Consider the following 21,616-nt stretch of genomic DNA (forward strand, 5'->3'; position numbering starts at 1 on the left):
CCACCATAGTCAAATTTGGAGCCAGCAGCCGTGTTCCCTCTAGCTGCATTTCTATTAACCTGCTTAATGCGCAGTTTGACTACAAACTAATAAATGATTAACAGAAATGTGAATTTCGAAGAAAAAAAAAATCCCCTGAAATATCATAAAAACATGTTTTTATGCTTGCAAATATTGTTTTATTTTGGGCAAAACTGCAATGAAAACCTAGAGACAGTCTGGGCAGAAGAGACAAGAGACGAAACCAGGTATTCGTTTGGTAGGCCCGCCCCCTTCTCCCAATACTGAGGTCCAGTGTGTCACCAAGGCTGTCAATCACTTCATTCCCAAGTGTAGCCACACCTTATGATATAGTAGAATAACATTTTAAAAACGAATTTCTGGGGAAAATAAACAATGTGTAGATATCAGCACAGGGAAAACTAACTGTTCGAATTAGACGCGGTAGATGGAAAGACAATTTAGGAAATAAAGGCTGTTTTGTCATTGAAACACGTGAGGATGGGCGGAGCCAGCCAGCAGGGGCGCTAGACCTGTGGTGGCTTCACCACTTTTTAGAGATGATGCGCTGTCCATGTTTTCTACAGTCATTGGTTTGGGTTAAATGCATACATTATAGCAGACATGTTTCTTATACATCAGCATGAAAAGTTTTCTATGCTCAAAAAGTACAATTTAGCCATTATGTACTGCACGGGTGATTGCTCTAAGACAACGAGGGAGGCTCAGCCTCCTCTAAAAATGACGAACATCGTGTAGGATGAATTGCGGTAGGCTTATGTTATAGCCGACCTTATAACATTGCTATTTCAGATCCAGAATCATAGAAATATATGTGCTCAACCCAACTACAGTGCGAAATCATTCCGTTATAACTTTCCCCAGTTCGCCTAACGTGTGCGTGAGTTTTTCCCCCTCGTGACAGCGCGATGCAGCCCAGCCTCAGTGGACTTCAATGGCATTTGGGAGCTATGCGCTTTTCAATATCAAAATGCAAGACGGTTATTGGACAAATACTGCGAAAACGCCCGCCCACCGGACTCCCAGCCTCAGTGCACTTCAATGGCATTTGGGAGCTATGCGCTTTTCAATCTCAAAATGCAAGACGGTTATTGGACAAATACTGCGAAAACACCTGCCCACGGACTCCCAGCCTCAGTGGACTTCAATGGCATTTGGGAGCTATGCGCTTTTCAATCTCAAAATGCAAGATGATTATTGGACAAATACTGCGAAAATGCCCGCCTACGGACTCCCAGCCTCACATGGGAGGGACATGGCAAAGCTTTCCGCGAGGAGACTGGTGATTGGTGAAAGCGGCCGGATATTTTCTTTGATTGACAGCTCGTTTCAAATATAGACAGGCAGCGGTGAATCTCAGTTCAGTCCCATGCGGATTCGCAAGTGCTGTGGTGTATTGTAAGAGATCAGCTTACATTTCGATTTCATTCATTACATACGGTTTCTACCAGCTTTTTTAGTTTGTATATATTTTCATTGTAAATAAAGTGTAAATATAGTGTTGTCAAGTTTGCTATCTTAGTTCCAGAAATTTTGTTTATTTGAGTGACTGAACTTGAACTTGAGGGGGCTAGTCAGCTAGCAAGAAAGCTGCGCACGGATGCCGAGCATTGCTGATTTAATTTTGGCGAAGCCATTTGCCAGTCTTCCTTTCGAGGAAAAAATTAAAATTAAAGAGCAGGGTAGACCAGCGCCTCAGAATGACTTGGTGAAAAAGGTAGGGAATAATACTCGTTCCTTTCAGCTCTCCTGGTACGAGAAAGTGAATTGGCTAACAGCAAGTGACCCACATCAACAACAGTAAATTTTAGTAATATGTCATGGATGGACCAAAAATATAGAATCTATTTAAAATGTTTATGCTGAGTATATTATATTGGAATATATATTTTTCTGGATATGAATTAAACACAGCTACAATTTGGAAAACATTTTTAAACAAAAACACAGCCGAGAACATTTCACACTACAGATCTGGATTAAAAGTGAAGGGTTATCAAAATTGTCAATAAAACATTTCTCAGTCAAAATAAGTAAAATATAGGGAAAGTGTCATTGAATGAAATGTGTGGCACCCAGCTCTATGTTTGGCTCCCCAAGGTCAGTGCTTGTGCCTATTCCAGAACACTCTGCTGTTACTGCTGAGGTTCCTGACAAAGAGCTGCTTTCAATAATGATCAATTTTTAAACAACATGCCACAATTTTAAAATATAAAATGTTAAAATATACCCCCCCCCCCAACATGTATATTGGACAGTAGGCTAATGGGCCAAAAGAACCTGTTATTTCACAGTTTGTGACCCTGCCAACAATCAGCCAGATCAGAGGCAAGAGTATGGGCAAAACTGATGTGTTTTTTCTTTTTTCTTTTAAAATCTGGAAATATCGTAACAGACCAGCCTCCCCTGTTTGAAAGACTACCAGCCGCCACTGATGTACTGTATATCTATTCATTCACCATTACAACTGGTTTCCAAGTCATTTTGTGAGGCGTTTTTATAGCAAATGTTTTCGTGTCCTTGTAATTTGATGTTACTGCGTACCATTCTGAAGCAACTCCTCCAGGTTGTCAGGATTACGGGCCAGCTGCAGAATAAGCGTGGCTCCTCGGATTTTCTCTGGAACGTCCTCATACAGCAGCTCCACGTAATCGTCGATGCTGTTAATATTGGCCTCCTCGTCCAGCTGCAATATCACAACAGAGCATGTGTCACATTGCTTAACTCACCTTGCGTTTACACTAGCAAGTAACAAAGACTTGGCAGAAGAAAAAAAAAAATCCCCACTCATGGTTTTCCGGAAAAGCAAGTAAACGCAATCCACCGTCATACAACTTCCAATTTCAGACAGTGATAATAGAGAGCTAGCTGGCTAACGTTTATAATTAGCTGAAACACCACAGAACAGAAATTAGAAGTGATAACAAAACACACCAGAAGGAAGCTGTTTTTTTGAGGTGGTTGAGAAGCTCTTTCCATTCTCATTCATCTAATACTCAGTGAACGTCACACCAATGAGCACAATAAAGCTTTTATTCTCACTAAAACATTGGCGTCATTACTATTTAAACATGGGTTTTATAATTTGCTAATATATTTTCTAAAGTGCACCACCAAAACACTCCTACAACACGATGCTGCCACCCCCATGCTTCACAGCTGGGATAATGTTCTTCTGCTCAAAAGCTTCACCCTTTTTTCCTCTCTACAAAGCACTGATCATTACGGCCAAACCGTTCAATTTTTGCTTCCTCTAACCAGTGAACACTCCTCTAAAATGCTAGTGATCACCTGCTTTTTTATGCTGGTATTAAGAGACTACGACAGCCTTTCAGGTCATGGCGATGTCGGACCCAATTAATAGTACTTTTGTACCTGATGCTTTGAACTCCTCCATCAGTTCCTTGGTTGTTCTTTTGGGGTTCAGTTTAAAAATTCAGATCAAAGTTCTCTCATCCGTGGGTGTTAATTTGTGCCTCTTAATTTGTGAATAATGCGGTGTTCCTTGTCGTCCCAAGATTTTTATATTTGCAGACAGTTTCCCCCACCCTCAGAGATATTCCTTTGGAAATTGCTCCTAACGAGGAACTGGACTTTTTTTTTTTGCTGAGGTCTTAGTTGAGCTGCTTGGATACTCCAGTGGTATCAAGGACAAAAAGGCACTGTCTCTACAGGTTGGCCCTTTTATAGTCACAGATGCATGCATAATTCACTCCTAATGATCACAACTGGCCAATAAGAGGTTTTAAAAAAAAATCATTCCTTCAATTACTGGAATCTTCCGGACTGTTTAAAGAGAGTCAGTTTGGTGTATGTCAATTTCTGACCCTCTGGAATTCTGATATAGTGAATTAAAGTGTTTCTTATGGATCGTTTGAAAATGAACTCTGATGTGAACAAAGCAGACGCCCTAATCAACTTGCTTAAAGAAACGTATGGTTGCGTTGTAGTCAAGACTAGGGGTCGACCGATAATCGGCCTGGCCGATATATCGGGCCGATATTCTGCATTTTTAGGGTTATCGGTATCGGCCATAATTTCCACCGATATGCCGATAACATGCCTTTTTGCAGCCATTTCATTCCTAACGCGACTGTCACTGCACGTCCTTTCCTGCACTCGCCTCTCCGAGTTCAAGAATACGGTCCCGCCCACCACAACATCTGATTTGTTTGGCACAAGAGATATAGCTAATCGACACGTGTAGCTAAACGCTGTGAACTGTTTCAAGGCGGCCGTACGGGCACTCGGGCAGAAGCGGCACAAGGGATACAGCCAATCAACATGCGTAGCTAAACGCTGTGAACTGTTTCAAGGCGGCCGTACGGGCACTCGGGCAGAAGCGGCACAAGGGATACAGCCAATCGACACGTGTAGCTAAACGCTGTGAACGGTTTCAAGGCGGCCGTACGGGCACTCAGGCAGAAGCAGATCCCACTTCAAGGCAAGGACACGCTGCTTTTGCCGCAATAAGTCACAAACACACAAGTTGCAAAAGCACAACATCATTATATGTTTACATTCTTCATCTACTACTCGTTAAAATTGTCCATTTGCATCTGTGTAGACAGGCAAACTTAGCTTACGGAAGGAAGCACTTGAATTAGCCTACAACCAACTAGTCTCGCTGAAACTACATGTAATGCTTCCTTCACTACAATATAATCCTCCTAAATTGGGAATATTAGGCTTGGGCATTAAAAGCATTAGAATGTAGGTGGTTACTTGTTAAGTTGTTACATAATAAGGAGTGATAGCCTACTTTATGTTTGATTTTACTTTTTAAAAAATGCTGCAGGCAGCTCCCTACACTTGATTTGTTATTTAAAAACTACTTGAAGTTGGTAAGTCTTACTTAGTTCTTAGTGTAAAAGAATCCAGAGTGTATTTTCATTTATTTTCCACTGAAAATGGTGAGCTGTAATATAGTAGGGAGGGATTTATTTTTTTAATTGGTGAATATTTATTTTATTATTATTTTATTTCTCATTTTATTCTAACTAATGTTTGACTTTATTGTACAAATGCTGCTGGCATCTCCCTGCACAAAATTTCATGTTCAATTTTACAATTAAACATACATTTCATGGATATGAAGGTCTGTGTCAGTGTGTGCTATGTTTAATTTCATGTGAATTATAATGTTTACATTTATCAGTTATCGGCATCCCAATTCCATAATAATCGGTATCAGCCCTGAAAAAAAACATGGGTCGATCCCTAGTCAAGACCACCTAAACCGAGACCAAGTCATGACCAAGACCAAAGTGTATCGAGACCAAGGCAGGATGAGACTGAATCAAGACCAGAACCAGTGTGTGTGAAGGGGGTGGGGGTCACAACCGTTAAAGGTGAACTGAAGTCATTTTTAAACTTGCTTTATTTCTTAATTAACGTGTTATTCAATTACGTTTTCAGTTTTATTAACCTTATATCGTGACTTGTACTGGCATATTATATTACACTTATCGGTCTTTTCGGTTTTTAGCCATGTTGAATGTAGGTCATGTGGTCCACGGCAGGCGTCGCTTATCCGTGCGATCTTCACGAGACTTGTGCGAGACTTCAAACGTGAAGTGCCAGCGCCGCCATTTTGAAAACCGTTTACACAGCGGCCAGATCGCCATATCATTCCAGTTTAGATTCATTTCGAGATTTGCCAGCTTCATCAGTGATGGAGATTATTCCATACGACTTTGAACCAACGTGGAGTAGAGAAGAGTTGGAAAGACGACAGGATAAGGACGAGTCCGTCGCGCTGGTATTTACGTCATTACTGTCGCACAATTAAAACGTGCCGGATCAGGCGGCTGGTGGGTTTTCAAAATAATAAATACATGCATGTATTTTTGTGATAAATACATATTATACTGAGCGTATTTCCCACATGATCCTCACTAAGGTTTCAGACAGCACTACAAAATGGCGTCCTCACTAATATAGTGATCTATATAGTGAGTAGGGAGCGATTTCGGACACGGGGAAAACTTCCGGCTTGATTACGTCAGCATTCGAAGGAGGGCGCGCGAGTCTTTTGACAACTCTGGCAGATGTTGGTCACTTTGATTTCCGCTGTACGTTTTACTTCCATCCTATGATGTCTCGCACAGGTCTCAGCGAATCTCGTTTACAGCCATTGCTTTGACATATGGACTGATATATTACAGAGCACATTTCAAACACTCATAACTTGCTATAGCAGTGACAAAATAGAATTTTGATGATTAAAAATTTGCCTTCAGTTCTCCTTTAAAGCTAGACGGCCTTTCGATTTCACGAAATGGGTGAAATTTAGTTCCCTCTGAAATGTGGTCATTGTGATACATGTTTATTTCTGTAATATCTCACAAAATATCAGGCCATTCTGTGGCTGGGAAGTTATTTAATTTGAGGGGATTCCCGAGCAAATAATGTGCATGAAATAGGGGTGGGCGATATGTATCGTCTGCGATGTCATCGTGAATGTTGTTTTGACGATGTGTAATTTTGCATTATCGAGTTTTTTTAATTAAGCCGCCAAAAATCAATACAGAGCAGAGCAGACCCGGCGCCAGACACGGACTGACGGACGGGCCTTGAATTGCTTTGGGGGGGCACACATTTTATACGCCAAGCCAGGGCAACACAACTGTTTCTAGCAACCCAGGAGAGCAGCACAGACGTGATGAGTTAAATATTCTAAGAAACCTATAAAGCAACCAAAACAACTTTCCAAAATGTATCAAACATTGCTCAGCATATTAAAAGTTTTTTTTTTTTTTTGCTCCGCTGGCCTCACAACGCACAAAGCTGATTTCGGGTATCTACCGGAAGATGTCGTGATATGATCCCGTCCAGCAATAAAATGTGATTGGCTGAGACAGCTGCTCATTTACCCAGATACCATCTGAAGAAAAAATGCGATTGGTCGGTTGGTTCATTCCATTACATTAACCCATTGGTTCCCAAGAAATATTAGTCCATGTTTATAGCAATGATCCAGAAATTATTACTAGTGTTTCTGTACTCACGGATAATAATGAATGAACCGATCAGCCGATTTCGAATAGTTTCAATACATTTTAAATTGAGCACATTTTTCTTTATTATTGTTATACTGAAAAACTTTGACTTGTAGTTTATGTTTTTTTTGAGGGGAAAAAAAAAAAAACAAAGAAGAAGAAGCTGTGACGGGCTCCTATCAGGCCAAGTGCTGTCACTCGCCGGCCACTTTCAGGCATCTTTTTCGGATTAGTGAGACCAGACCCTCTGAACATGAATGGGGAGATATCAATACTGGACTCTGTGAAAACTAACGGTCGCGAAGAGCATATGATTGAAATCGCCATGAAAAGTTGATTATACTTGAGTGTTAGGTTGGTTCTCATGACTCAGAAAAAGCTTTAAAATCCACTTTTCTCGTGGATTATTTTAACACTGCGCAGGCGCAGTACTTCTATAACGGCAGGAGAGGGACAGCGGAGCACGAAGCTGCAAGATGATTGGAAAGCTGTTGGTTCAGATCGACATATGATTGGTTGTTGGAAGCGGAACAGGCGGGATATTTGCAGACCCGTACTGCCGTCAGAGACGGTTGATTAGAATGTTTGCTGCCGTTACGAACTGTCAATTGAATTATTCATTTTTATTAATTTAAAGTTGTTTAAGAAAATAAATATGGCTTTTCCTTAAATACTTGTGTCACTGCAATGATTCTTTTAGTCATTGTAATTATTGTAATCTTTAAGCAAGTTTTTTTTTTTAAATATCGTCAAAATATCGTTATCGTTAAAATCCTAAAAAATATCGAGATATTATTTTTTGCCCATATCGCCCACCCCTAGCATGAAATTGCTCACTTCGCGCAATCAAGCAGGCAGAGGAAGTCCGTGTGCACATGCGCAGGTTTACCTTTGACCGTGCACTGACAGTTCCATCATTCTGTCACTAAATGAACAGCTGATCACACCGAGGTGCTCGCTGACCGCCGTTTCCTTTCCTTCGCAACATAACGACTTTTCTTCTCACTTTCCGTTACTGTAGTCAGTCTTTCACGTTTCGTTCGCACACTCACATCCTCTGTTTTTCTCTCCTGTTTCAAATTTGTATCCCACAATGCCTTGTGTGAACGGGGAAAGCCCACCACGTGATGCATTACGTGGTATCTTGAATTGGGTCATGGTGAAGCAGGAAAAAATAGCAGAGCCACGTGGCCCTAAATTCATTATTAGCTGTTCTATTAGGGGAAAATAAATAAATAAATAAATAAATAAATAAATAAATAAATTTGGAAGTCTGTGATTTGAATTCAGAGGCTTTCGGTCCATGAAACAAAAATAATTGGGTGCCGGGGAAATTTCTTTTTATGACCTACACTTGAAAAATCTGAAAGGCGGTCTAGCTTTAACATGAAGAACTTCAAATTAGCGATGAGTCATATTATTGGTGGCATTTGAAGCAGGACATTTTACATTCAGTCACAGTAACGATGTCAACAAATAAATCAGACAATGCATAGGCAACTTTGTGAAATCCCCACAGTTGTGGTCTTGACATAAAATCCCGAGTCCTCTGTGTCCGAGACCGAGTAAAAACGCAGTCGATTCCGAGACGAGACCTTCAAAAAAGTAGTCTTGAGACCGGTCTTGAGTACTACAACACTAATGTAGTGGAGTTGCAGAAAACAGAGACTGGATCTGCTAAGCCGAGGTGCATGTAAACTATTGGGTTCAACTTTGAATTGTGTAAAACACATTTACACAGTAATGACAGAATCAAATGATACAGCGATGAATTTAGATGGTATCACTGCTATACCTCCATGCCTTCAAACGGAGCAGGATCTCTTGGCTTTATCTGCTTCTTCTCTTTTTTCTCTGGAGATTAGAAACCACAAACATCAACAAAGAATGCTCAGTTATACTAAATCACTGGACTTACTTTATCATAACCAAATTAAACAACCCCCCTTGCTTTAGCTAGTCCTCCAGTGGAAGAGGAATAGAACTCCACGTGTTCCTTCATACCTGTAGGTGACTTGCGGTTCTGCAAGTAGAACAGCAGTCGTTCCACTTCCGGGATCTTGGATGGTGAAATGAGCCTGCATTCCTCCACCACTTTACGAGCTAATGACCCAATATCTGTGCTGGAATTAAGGCTTTTCAGACGAACGCTGAGAGAAAGAATGTTTGTGTTGATTTAATGACAGTGTATATATGTATAAATAAATAATTTTAAAAAAGATGTACTGGAGGAGTCCATCTCAAATCAAGCAATAGAAGAGAACTTTTCCATGACTGTCTCAGATTTTGCTGATCATTTTTCATCATCATTTCACTCCCTCTCAGTAGTAAATGGCAATCGTTTCAAAATTTGGCTCAAACCACTTGAGACATATGGCATGCCCCCTTTCTGAAGCAACTTTCCTTTAATAACTCACAAAACATGCACACTATGAAGATGGAGCTTGGTATGTTTATACGTGCTTCTATGGAGAATCAGAATCACCTTTTAGGATCTCTTATGTTTGGCCCCCAAGAACTCTACGTCTGTCATTGCGGATGATGCTGGGTCTGTCTCAGAAACTGGGTACCCCACTAAATATACTCACAGTCAATAAACTATACGGTTTTGAATGGTGATGTTGGTTTTAATTTGAAATAAAATGATGAAAGAAATGGTACAGATAAAACTAAATCTTTGATGTGAATACTCTATTCAGAATTTGGCAAAAATCCTGCAAATTTGTGGAAAAATGGCGGCTTGATCTGGGACATGATAAATGGTTGACTACATCACGTTCCCTTAAAAAGGTTGTAGTCCACTGAAAAGTCTACAGTTATCACTAATTGTATTTTAAGTTGTAACTTTATACACCTAAGGATTGGCGCGCTCACAGAATAATCATAACCGTAATAAAACATCAGGCAAAATATTTGATCACCGTTGTAACTCCATTTTCCGCAGACCCAAAACCAATACGATCGTGTGTTTTGATCTAAACGGAAAGCCTCAGGGTCAAGGTCACTGCCTCACCAAAAGTAGTAACTTAAAATCACTATGGCATATAAAAATTTAGTTATAAATCTGCGATTTTGTTTTTTAAAACGAAAGCTGAAAGTTAGGTAGAGAATATGTTTCTTACAGAATATGTTACGATGGTAGCTGGTCCTGTATGAATTTCTGAGCTATAAAATGAGTTGTGGTCTATTTTTTACCGTAGCGTGTTATTTGTGTGCGGGGAAGGACACACATTAACAATTTGCATGTGTAGAATGGAATTTTCCACTCCAACAGTTAGAAGTTGATCGTGCTTCCATTTGCGGTCTCTCTGTTACGCGGGTGATCTGTTCGGACGTTATCACTGAAAAGGCGAGTTTTGACAGTTTTATTTTATTTTAGTCTTGCAGTATAAGGCAATAGAATGTTTCTTTTTCATCTTACTTTCATATTTCGTAGTGTTTGCGTATTTTTGGCCAATATTTTGCAACCACGGTCAATTTAGATCGAACTTTTGGATAGAATCTACGGCAAGTCATTTTGCCCCGCCCCCACCTCACGCTCCGTCCGGTGCGGTAGTGATGTTCCATTGCTCGCGCACCGCAGCAGAGACCCGTGCGACCTTCACCCGGTACAGTCGCTGTTCTTTTACCAGCGCCGTTATTCTCATCTTTCCGGTGTGTTCTTGATTTTTCCCCATTGTGTCCCATTTCACCATATCAAATACCCAAAATGTATCATATTATTCATATTTAAGTGAATAATCAGTTCAGTCATCATAACTTGGCATTTTTAACCCAAGCAATCAAAAAGAGGAAATTTATTCAATATTTTCACTCCTCTGTGAAGGAGGAGCTTTAATTCTTCGTGATGGAGTTATTTTATATGGAAATCAATTTTACAAAAGCATTTGAATTGTAATCAAAAAAATTTTCCACAGTGGAGGCCAGATAAAGCAAGATACTATCTTTATTCTTATTACACATGACAAAAGAAACATTGAGTGTTAGGTAAATGCAAAAAAAAAAGTAAAATTAGAAAATTCATTTTTTGACCATAATGTCCCAAATGAGAGAGCAGTTTCTGAGACGGACCCTGCTACAAATTTTATGCCACGTTTAGCTTCAAGTCATCTTGCAAATAAGTGAAGTGTGTGTGTGGGGGGGTGTTTTTGCCAGTTATAATTGAAATCATTACATATATTCCAAGTTTGATGACACATGCTGATTCTACATTGAAAACTACTCGGGCTGTCGAAGTTAACACAATAACACGTGAACACAAATTCCTTTTATCGACACGTGATTAACGCATGTACGTTCTATGCCCCTTCCCCATAGTTTGGGAAATCAGGAAGTGACGTAGTACAAGTGAGCGATGAAGCGAGTAGCTGGTCAGTGCACGTCACGATCAAGTGCACTTATTTACAGAATCGACTTATATTGTTGCATTCTGACAGTTTACACAAAATGTATTTTTAAATGCTTTTGATGGTCCAGAGGGGAGAAAAGACGACGTGTTAAGGTCTGTGTGTGTGTGTGTGTGTGTGTGTGTGTGTGTGTGTGTGTGTATATATATATATATATATATATATATATATATATATAAGTGCGCAGGCTGCACATTGGAGCGAGAGAGTTTGACTATGTTCAGACTGCACCCTGAAACGACTCATATCCGATTTTTTTGCCCATATGCGACCTGTATCCGATTTGTTATTGACAATCTGAACGACACAGATCCGATTTTTTCACATGCGACCCAGGCCGCTTGGATATGTGGTCCTAATTCCGATGCATATCCGTTATTTTCACATGCGACTGCAGTCTGACCGGACAGGTCGCATTCATGCGACCTACACGTCATCAACAAGAGACAAACGCCACTATTCTGCGTTGGCTAATCGCGCCTCTTTGGTGGAAAACAACAACATTTGTACAGTTTTCAGAATTTAAATAGACTTTTATAGAATTGATCAAGCTAATGGTGGATTTGGTAGGGACCTGGATGTTGATCCGTTAGCCTGATTAAATAAAAAAAAATTTCTATAACTGATTTATAACTTAAACCATCCTGTATTACAAGATTATAAGATTGTTCTGGAAATTTCCAGTAATTTGACACCTTCGGTCTCATTACTCTGCTGCCCACATTAATCAGATTATTGTGTGAGTTCCGCCGCCGCCACAAAAACCACATCGCCAGGTCTCGCCTCATCTCCATCGCAAACTGCACTGGTGTTCCTGCACCTTGAGCCAGCGCTGAGAGAAGTTGCAGAATTCAGCTGGCTATAAACAATCTAAATAAATATTTATAAAAATGTAGAAAAAGTTTATTAATATGACGAAATAAATATGTGCAAATTATTAAGCCTGAATTAAGAGTTTGGTAATACAGCGGCCGTATCCCAAATGACTGCCTGCTGAAGCTCGAGTGCACTATATAGAGTTTAAAAATCCATTACTTCCTAGTAACATGTAGTGCACTTATATAGAAATTAGAGAGACATTTAGGAGTCAACCCTCGTTACCAGGCTACACGTTTTCATTTCAGTTCAGAAACAAAAACACACACGAGACCTCACACTTTAACACTAACCAGATAATTAAACAAACAAACAAACAAACAAAAAAGAAATCATTAAACATGAAGAGTGCGCGGCGGCACGGTGGTGTAGTGGTTAGCGCTGTCGCCTCACAGCAAGAAGGTCCGGGTTCGAGCCCCGTGGCCGGCGAGGGCCTTTCTGTGTGGAGTTTGCATGTTCTCCCCGTGTCCGCGTGGGTTTCCTCCGGGTGCTCCGGTTTCCCCCACAGTCCAAAGACATGCAGGTTAGGTTAACTGGTGACTCTAAATTGAGCGTAGGTGTGAATGTGAGTGTGAATGGTTGTCTGTGTCTATGTGTCAGCCCTGTGATGACCTGGCGACTTGTCCAGGGTGTACCCCGCCTTTCGCCCGTAGTCAGCTGGGATAGGCTCCAGCTTGCCTGCGACCCTGTAGAACAGGATAAAGCGGCTACAGATAATGAGATGAGATGAAGAGTGTGCTTTTTTTTGTTTACGTATTACGTAGATGTGCTTATTACATGTCAATTTGCGCATGCGGGACACTTTTGGGTCGTTTTCCGTTCATATTGGAGATCGCATACAAGTCTCATATAATTGGTAATGTGAACGGCCTAACAAAAAAATCGGATTTCACGACAAATCGGATATGGGTCGTTTCAGGTTGCAGTCTGAACGTAGTGTTTGTTTTATTCTGAGAAATGTGTAAGTGATGTGAAAGTGTTTATAAATGCAGTTTTTGCTCCTGAATGTCCTGTACATTTCCCAGTGAGTTTTTGTATTTTACTGGAAAACATCTTTATGAGCTGTGTGCTTTAACAAATATATTTATTTGGGTTTTGTATTTTTATTTTCTTTATTTAAAGATGGCCACAACCGTTGTCCACAGTCCACATCACCGAGTGTGTTTAGTTTATTGCATAGTTTGAGGCTGGAAGTGAAGTACAGAACTAGAGGAAAATACGATATTGTTTTGTTCACACTGAACTGTGCTAAACCCTTAAAATTATAAAGTTAATTCTGCTTTTTTTTTTTAATGCAGTGGGGGAATAAAATACCTATAAAAATCATTTTTGCTGTATCCAGCCTTATCCTTCCTGACCTGGCCACATACATTTACATAAAGCATGCATACTTGTCCACGCCCACTCCACAAAAACTTAAAAAGTATCCCTTTAAGGTACATTTAGAACAGATAAAAACTGGGCGATTAATCATGAGTTAATTATGGACAATAATGCGATTAATCGTGATTAAATATTTTAATCGATTGACATCCCTAAAAATTACATAAATATACCAAGGTTCATCTTCATAACATTACTACTTTCAGGGTTATTCAAGAAAAACTGTTTCAAAAAAGGGGCACATGCTGCAACATGTGTCTGGGCCAAGTTATAAAATGGCTACCATTTCGTCACAAGTTAGAAGTGACTCAAAAAAATCCATGACAGTCCGGTCCCACCTTACTGAATTCATGTACAACAAACTGGATTAATCAGTAGAAATATGTCTTACATTTTCTGGCACGCCTTGCGTTCTCCAAGCATTGGGCCTCCCATTTCTCCCATAATAGTCGCTTCAACTTCATACTGGACAATAAGGGCTTTCTCTGTAGGATGGACATCCAAACTGCCTCCCTTGACTTTCCTGAGAATCATAAACATGCTGTATGTTACACTCTGCCTAGTAATTTCATCAGGTCCACCTACAACCACAATTCCATAAATTTGGGACACTGTGTAAAACATAAAAATAAAAAATAAAATAAAAAAAAAAAACAGAAAATGACAATCTGCATGGATGACACGGTGGTGTAGTGGTTAGCGCTGTCGCCTCACAGCAAGAAGGTCCTGGGTTCGAGCCCCGGGGCCGGCGAGGGCCTTTCTGTGTGGAGTTTGCATGTTCTCCCCGTGTCCGCGTGGGTTTCCTCCGGGTGCTCCGGTTTCCCCCACAGTCCAAAGACATGCAGGTTAGGTTAACTGGTGGCTCTAAATTGAGCGTAGGTGTGAAATGTGAGTGTGAATGGTTGTCGGTGTCTATGTGTCAGCCCTGTGATGACCTGGCGACTTGTCCAGGGTGTACCCCGCCTTTCGCCCGTAGTCAGCTGGGATAGGCTCCAGCTTGCCTGCGACCCTGTTGAACAGGATAAAGCGGCTAGAGATGATGAGATGAGATGAGAATTTGCAAATCTTGGAAACCCTAGCTTTAACTGAAAAAAAAAAAGCACAAAGACAACATATCAAATGTTGAAACTGAGAAATTTTATTTATTTTTTAATATATGCTCATTTTGAATTTGATGACTGCAACACATTCCAAAAAATTTGGGATGGCATGTAAACTGTAAATAAAAACAGAAAGTGATAATTTGCAAAATCAGTGAAACCCTATATTTCATTACAATAGTACAAAAACACCATATAAAATATTGAAACTGAGAAATTTTATTGTTTTTTGAAAAACATATGCTCATTTTGAATTTGATGTCAGCAACATGTTTCAAAAAGGTTGGGACGGGGCATGTTTACTACTGTGTTGCATCACCTCTACTTTTAACAACACTCCGTAAACATTTGGGAACTGAGGAGACCAGTTGCTGTAGTTTTGAAAGAGAAACGTTATCCCATTCTTGCCTGATATACAATTTCAGTTGCTCAACAGTTCAGGGCCTCCTTTGTCATATTTTGCGCTTCATAATGCACCAAATGTTTTAAATGGAAGACAGGTCTGGACTGCAGGCAGGCCAGTTTAGCACTCAGACTCTTAAACTACAGAGCCATGCAGTTTTAATATGTGCAGGAAGCGGTTTGGCATCGACTTGCTGAAAGAAGGAAGGCCTTCTCTGAAAAAAAGATTTTGTCTGGATGGCAGCATATTGCTCTGAAATGTGTTTATATCATTCAGCATTAATGATGCCTTCCCAGATGTACAAGCTCCCCATGTCATGTGCACTAATGCACCCTCATACCATGGCTTTTAAACTGTGCACTGATAAACTGGATGGTCCCTCTCCTCTCTAGCCTGGAGCAGGGCTCGAAATTAACTTTTTTTCTTTGTGTCCCCCAGTGGTCCCGAATTCTGTGTTGTATTGTCCCGAATGGAAGCAATAGTGTCCCCATTTTTTTCCTCTCTGAAATAACCAGTGGTTAATATTATCATATGAAGTTACTATTATATTTGTAACTATGCGATTTTGAACCCTTTATATCATTTTTACAATAAGTCACAAGACACAAGCAACACATGTCCTATACATCATCTACTTCAAAATTACAGTTATTGCATTTTCAGTTTATCAAACTTTGGCGATCTCACTGTATGAATAGATACCCGTTTATTTAAAGGGACCAACTAGCTCATTCAGAAAATGTTTCAACTCCCTACATCTGCAGTACACTTTAGTTGAAAATAAGACCCCTTTTATGTTCATTTCATCTACTTATACCTTGAATATCTGTTGGCACTTATAAGGCCAACTTATAATTTTCACCATTACCGTTATCCATTTTTATGAACTTTCCGTTATCCATTTTTATGAACTTTCCGTTATCCATTTTATGAACTTTCGCTGCCGAAACGTGGGTGCAAATGTTAGCAACATCAGCATAGTGGCAGGTCCGAGCCTAGCTGTGCTGCTGACTGACTAAACTTTCTGAACTAGAAAGACACCAAGAAAACTCACTTATTCTGTTGAACGGTATCTTCCGTCAATATCATCCACATCATTCCTGTTGTATTTTATAACGTGTCTAACAGTGTTCATTAAGTTCATTCAGTTGCTAGCGTTGCCTGCAGACCAGGCGATGACACTTTGGATCCTGAAGGTCCCGGAGACGTTATGTCTGGGCTTTCAGTTTCTTCCCTGCGGTCGGTCCGCTTCAACCACTTAAGCATTTTTGTTCTGGCAAGAGTCGGCGCAGCGTGTGCGGTAGCAATTCCATTCCAAGTCCATATAACGCGGACTCCGGCCGAAGATTCTAGAACAGAATGCGCTGCTCTGTAGCCTACGGATGCAGGTGCATCAAAAGTGTAGCTACTATGTATTTTTCGCTGTTAATGTTTTAAAATTAAAATTGACAAATTAGGTGAATGTCTACGTATGTGTTACGGCTTTGTAAATAATATTAATGTAGAACTTTTTTTCTAGATCTATTTTTTTCCATTGTCCCGGGATTGTCCCAGATATGATAATTTTGTGTCCCGATGACATTTTTTATGGTCCCCAGGACACCGTTAGTTTCGAGCGCTGGCCTGGAGGACGTGGTGTCCATGATTTCTAAAAAGAATTTCTACTTTTGATTCATCAGACCTCAGGAAATTTTCCACTTCGCCTCAGTCCATCATAAAAGAGCTCGGGCCCAGAGAAGGTGGCGGTGTTTCTGGATATTGTTTATATTTGGTTTTAACTTGCATTTGTGGATGCAGTAATGAACTGTTTTCATAGACGATGGTTTTCTGAAGTGTTCCTGAGCCCATACAGTGATTTCCACTACAGACACCTGTCTGCTTTTAATGCAGTGTCGCCTGAGGACCTGAAGATCACAGGCATCCAGTGTCAGTTTTCAGCCTTGTGTCTTGCATACAGAGATTTCTCCAGATTCTCTAAATCTTTTAATGATATTATGTATCATAGATGATGTGATCCCCAAATTCTTTGCAGTTTTACATTGAGGAACGTTATTCTTAAATTGTTGCACTGTTTGCCCACGCAGTCTTTTACAGAGCGGTGAACCCCTCCCCGTCTTTACTTCTGAGAGACTCCACCTCTCTAGGATGCGCTTTTTATATCTGATCATGTTACTGACCTGTTGCCAATTAACCAAATTAGTTTTCAGCATCATAACTTTTTTAGTCTTTTGTTGCCCCATCCCAACTTTTCTGAAACGTGTTGCTGACATCAAATTCAAAATGAGTGGATATATTTTTCAAAAAACAACTAAATTTCTCGGTTTCAACCTTTGATATGTTGTCTTTGTACTACTTTCAATGAAATAATAGGGTTTCCAAGATATGCAAATCTTCACTTTCTGTTTTTATTTGTTTTACACAGTGTCCCAACATCTTTGGAAATGTTAGCTATCTTTGACAATTTAATTTATGATTATTAGATTGCCTAATTACTTTTGGTCCCCTGTAAAAAGTGCTGTACTGTTCACCTGATTTGGGTGCAAATCTGCACTTTGGGATTTTACTCATTATTGATTTTCAATTCCTATATCTCATCTCATTATCTGTAGCCGCTTTATCCTACAGGGTTGCAGGCAAGCTGGAGCCTATCCCAGCTGACTACGGGCGAAAGGCGGGGTACACCCTGGACAAGCCGCCAGGTCATCACAGGGCTGACACATAGACACAGACAACCATTCACACTCACATTCACACCTACGGTCAATTTAGAGCCACCAGTTAACCTAACCTGCATGTCTTTGGACTGTGGGGGAAACCAGAGCACCCGGAGGAAACCCACGCGGACACGGGGAGAACATGCAAACTCCACACAGAAAGGCCCTCGCTGGCCATGGGGCTCGAACCCGGACCTTCTTGCTGTGAGGCGACAGCGCTAACCACTACACCACCGTGCCGCCCCCCAATTCTGTCCATTATTTATATATCTCCAAATCAGGTGAACAGTACAGGAATTACAGCACTTTTTACAAGGGACCAAAAGTAATTATATATTTCTTCTTCTTCTGGCTGCTCCCAATTAGGGGTCGCCACAGCGGATCTTTCGTCTCCATTGCTCCCTGTCTTCCACATCCTTCTCGACCACACCTGCCACTTTCATGTCCTCTCTCACCACATCCATGTATCTCCTCTTTGGCCTGCCTCGTTTTCGTGTGCCTGGCAGCTCCATCCTCAACATTCTCCTTCCCACATGCTCTGCATCTCTTCTCAGGATGTGTCCATACCATCTCTGTCTCATCTCTCTTAGCTTAATTCCCACGCTCTCCACATGTGCTGTCCCTCTGATGTGCTCGTTCCTTATCCTATCCAACCTCCCATCGCAAACCTTAACATCCTCAACTCCGCCACCTCCAACTTTGCCTCCTGTCTCTTCTTTAAGGGTACGGTCTCCAATCCATACATCACAGCTGGTCTCACTACTGTCTTATACAGCTTACCTTTCACTTTTGCTGGGACTTTCCAATCGCAAATGACTCCCGAAATCCTTCTCCAACTGCTCCACCCTGCCTGCACTCTCTTTCTCACCTCACTATCACAGCCCCCATTTTCCTGCACAGTTGACTCCAGGTACTTGAATTTACCAACTTTCTTTAGGTCTACTCCTTGCATCTTCACTACACTCTCTCATTATATATATATATATATATATATATATATGGATTTCACTGATGTCACCCGAAACCGGAAGTAAACAGACCCTGCGCCATATTGGAAGACCAACAAACTCGTGATTAGGGGGAAATAACGGCAGCAGTATGTGAACCCACGAGAATAAAGTGGAGTGGGAAACGACTTAAACAAACAAATCTGAGCTGTTTTATTTATGATTTATTGGCCCAACAGTAGACTTGAAAGAAACCTGTGTGAGACTTGGCAAAAAACTGTGGATATAATGGATAAGTCTGTGCATGATCTGTGGACACTTTGAGGTAAGCAAACGCAAGAAATTCAGATTTAAAACATGCTAAAAATTGGCCCCAAGTTGATAACTGTATGAGGAGCAAGCCTCCTGGACTTCTACAATTTATTAATAATAATAATAATAATAATAATAATAATAATAATAATTTAGGATGGTTTGGGGCTTGCTCTCCCTCCTATTATATAAATAAAGCATAGTTGTTGTGTAGGCATATATCATAAATACATATGTATAATTTGGATAAATTAACCTAAATTATGGATACCTTCATAGTAACAAAAAGTATTAATTTTTCAACTGAAAAGATATATTATTAAAAGATATCAACAAGATTACCTTGGCCATAACTATGTGTAGGTTATTCTTAACAACAGCTGTAATATCACGAACCAAGCCACTAACAACATAATTGTAAGCCTGTAGCCCTTTGTAGGCTTTCAAGTCATCAGCAGTGTAGGCACTGGGTGTAAACAACAAATAGTTTACAATGTCTGGGTAGCAAACAGATGGCAGAATTGGTGTCAGGTCCTCCTTATGTTTCCATTCTCCCTTGCCGTGAGTCTTATCATATGGGTCAAACCCATCAATCACAGCCAGTTTCTCCACATACTGTGCCCTTTCTGCAGCTGGTAATGTACTCACATAATCCGAATTATCAGCCATCGTGTCACTTTACTCTCGCTCGTACTTTGTTTTATATTGTGAGTGCATGTACTTGGTCTTCCAATATGGCGCCTAACAAAATCTCACGGCGCGGTGACGTCATGCGGTAGCCCTCTATATACAGGATGAGCGTGCACGTTTAGAAAAAAATCTGAAAAGTAGCGGGGGGCGGCCCGCAGGTCCCCAGTGGGGTCCAGGGCCAACGTCTCGATGAGGTACCAGGGGGCGAAGCTGATGGATTTTGGTGATTTAAACACCCAAAACCCATTAATTTTAGCAATGAAATATATGTATTTTTCTTGAAGTTGATATCCCAATTCAACATGCCATCACCTGAAACTTTTGTATCATGACAAGTGTTCTTTCTTAAATATCATATCCCACCTTGTTTGACTTTTTCAGCATGTTCAGTGCAACCTTTTAGGTTTTGGAACAATAGACCCATATATAACACACACACACACACACACTACTGTTCAAAAGTTTGGGGTCACCCAGACAATTTTGTGTTTTCCATGAAAAGTCACACTTTTATTTCCCACCACAAGTTGTAAAATGAATAGAAAATATAGTCAAGCCATTTTTCTGGCCATTTTGAGTATTTAATCGAGCCCACAAATGTGATGCTCCAGAAACTCAATCTGCTCAAAGGAAGGTCAGTTTTATAGCTTCTCTAAAGAGCTCAACTGTTTTCAGCTGTGCTAACATGATTGTACAAGGGTTTTCTAATCATCCATTAGCCTTCTGAGGCAATGAGCAAACACATTGTACCATTAGAACACTGGAGTGAGAGTTGCTGGAAATGGGCCTCTATACACCTATGGAGATATTGCACCAAAAACCACACATTTGCAGCTAGAATAGTCATTTACCACATTAGCAATGTATAGAGTGGATTTCTGATTAGTTTAAAGTGATCTTCATTGAAAAGAACAGTGCTTTTCTTTCAAAAATAAGGACATTTCAAAGTGACCCCAAACTTTTGAACGGTAGTAAATATATATATATATATATATATATATATATATATATATATATGAGAGAGTGTAGTGAAGATGCAAGGAGTAGACGTAAAGAAAATTGGTGAATTCAATATATAATTTCATTTAGTGACTTGGAATGGCTGTTCAGGGCTATTTCACTCAATACCTTAGAACAATGAATGAACCTGTTATTTAGCATGTTATCAGGATGTATTTAGGATTTCGGATGAAAACATATCACCATATGGGCGATTAGTGACATTAACATCATTAAACCTCCACACATGCATAGATTAGATGAGTTTCTTTTCTCTGAAGCCGAATCAAAACAACAACATCCGTTAGCTTGCAATGCTAATCGAGCTAACCGAAATGTAAACAAATAAAACAAAAACCATCACGCGAGCAGACTCACCTTTTTAAATATCTGACATCATCTGCCTGCATTGTGTCTCTTTTCCTCAGTTTCAATATGTGCCAGCTGTTTTATTTGTTTGAAGCGAATTTACTATGGTACCAAATGTTCACGGAGGCTATGTGTTGCTAGGGTGTGTATGTAACTCATTTCCCATCATGCATTGCGGACTGGCTGGCCACACGGTTTGATCGCCATCTACAGAATCAGAACCAGAATCAGAATCGAGTTTATTGCCAAGTCCTTTCTCACATCCAAGGAGTTTGCTTTAGTGGTTGGTGCTTGAACAGTCAAGATAAAATAATTAAAAAATAGACAAAAAGTAGTAATATAACTGGAATAATAATAATAATAATAATAATAATAATAATAATAATAAAAGAATC

The 21,616-nt window shown here is 40.2% G+C and overlaps 1 protein-coding gene across 1 annotated transcript in view; it reads right to left on the reverse strand.

Moving 5' to 3' along the window:
• kifap3a (kinesin-associated protein 3a) overlaps positions 1-21,380 on the reverse strand; it is a 105,603-nt gene extending 84,223 nt beyond the window's left edge. The window contains exons 1-5 of the mRNA XM_060917436.1: positions 21,231-21,380; positions 14,079-14,210; positions 9,027-9,172; positions 8,818-8,876; positions 2,566-2,707 (exon numbers count right to left, since the gene is read on the reverse strand). Of these exons, the coding sequence (XP_060773419.1) occupies positions 2,566-2,707; positions 8,818-8,876; positions 9,027-9,172; positions 14,079-14,210; positions 21,231-21,262 (511 nt within the window). The 5' untranslated portion in view covers positions 21,263-21,380. The remainder of the gene's footprint in view (positions 1-2,565; positions 2,708-8,817; positions 8,877-9,026; positions 9,173-14,078; positions 14,211-21,230) is intronic.
• Between the last annotated feature and the right edge of the window lie 236 nt (positions 21,381-21,616).

The sequence above is a fragment of the Neoarius graeffei genome, chromosome 3 (assembly GCF_027579695.1).
Source record: "Neoarius graeffei isolate fNeoGra1 chromosome 3, fNeoGra1.pri, whole genome shotgun sequence".
NCBI classification, from domain to species: Eukaryota; Metazoa; Chordata; class Actinopteri; order Siluriformes; family Ariidae; genus Neoarius; species Neoarius graeffei.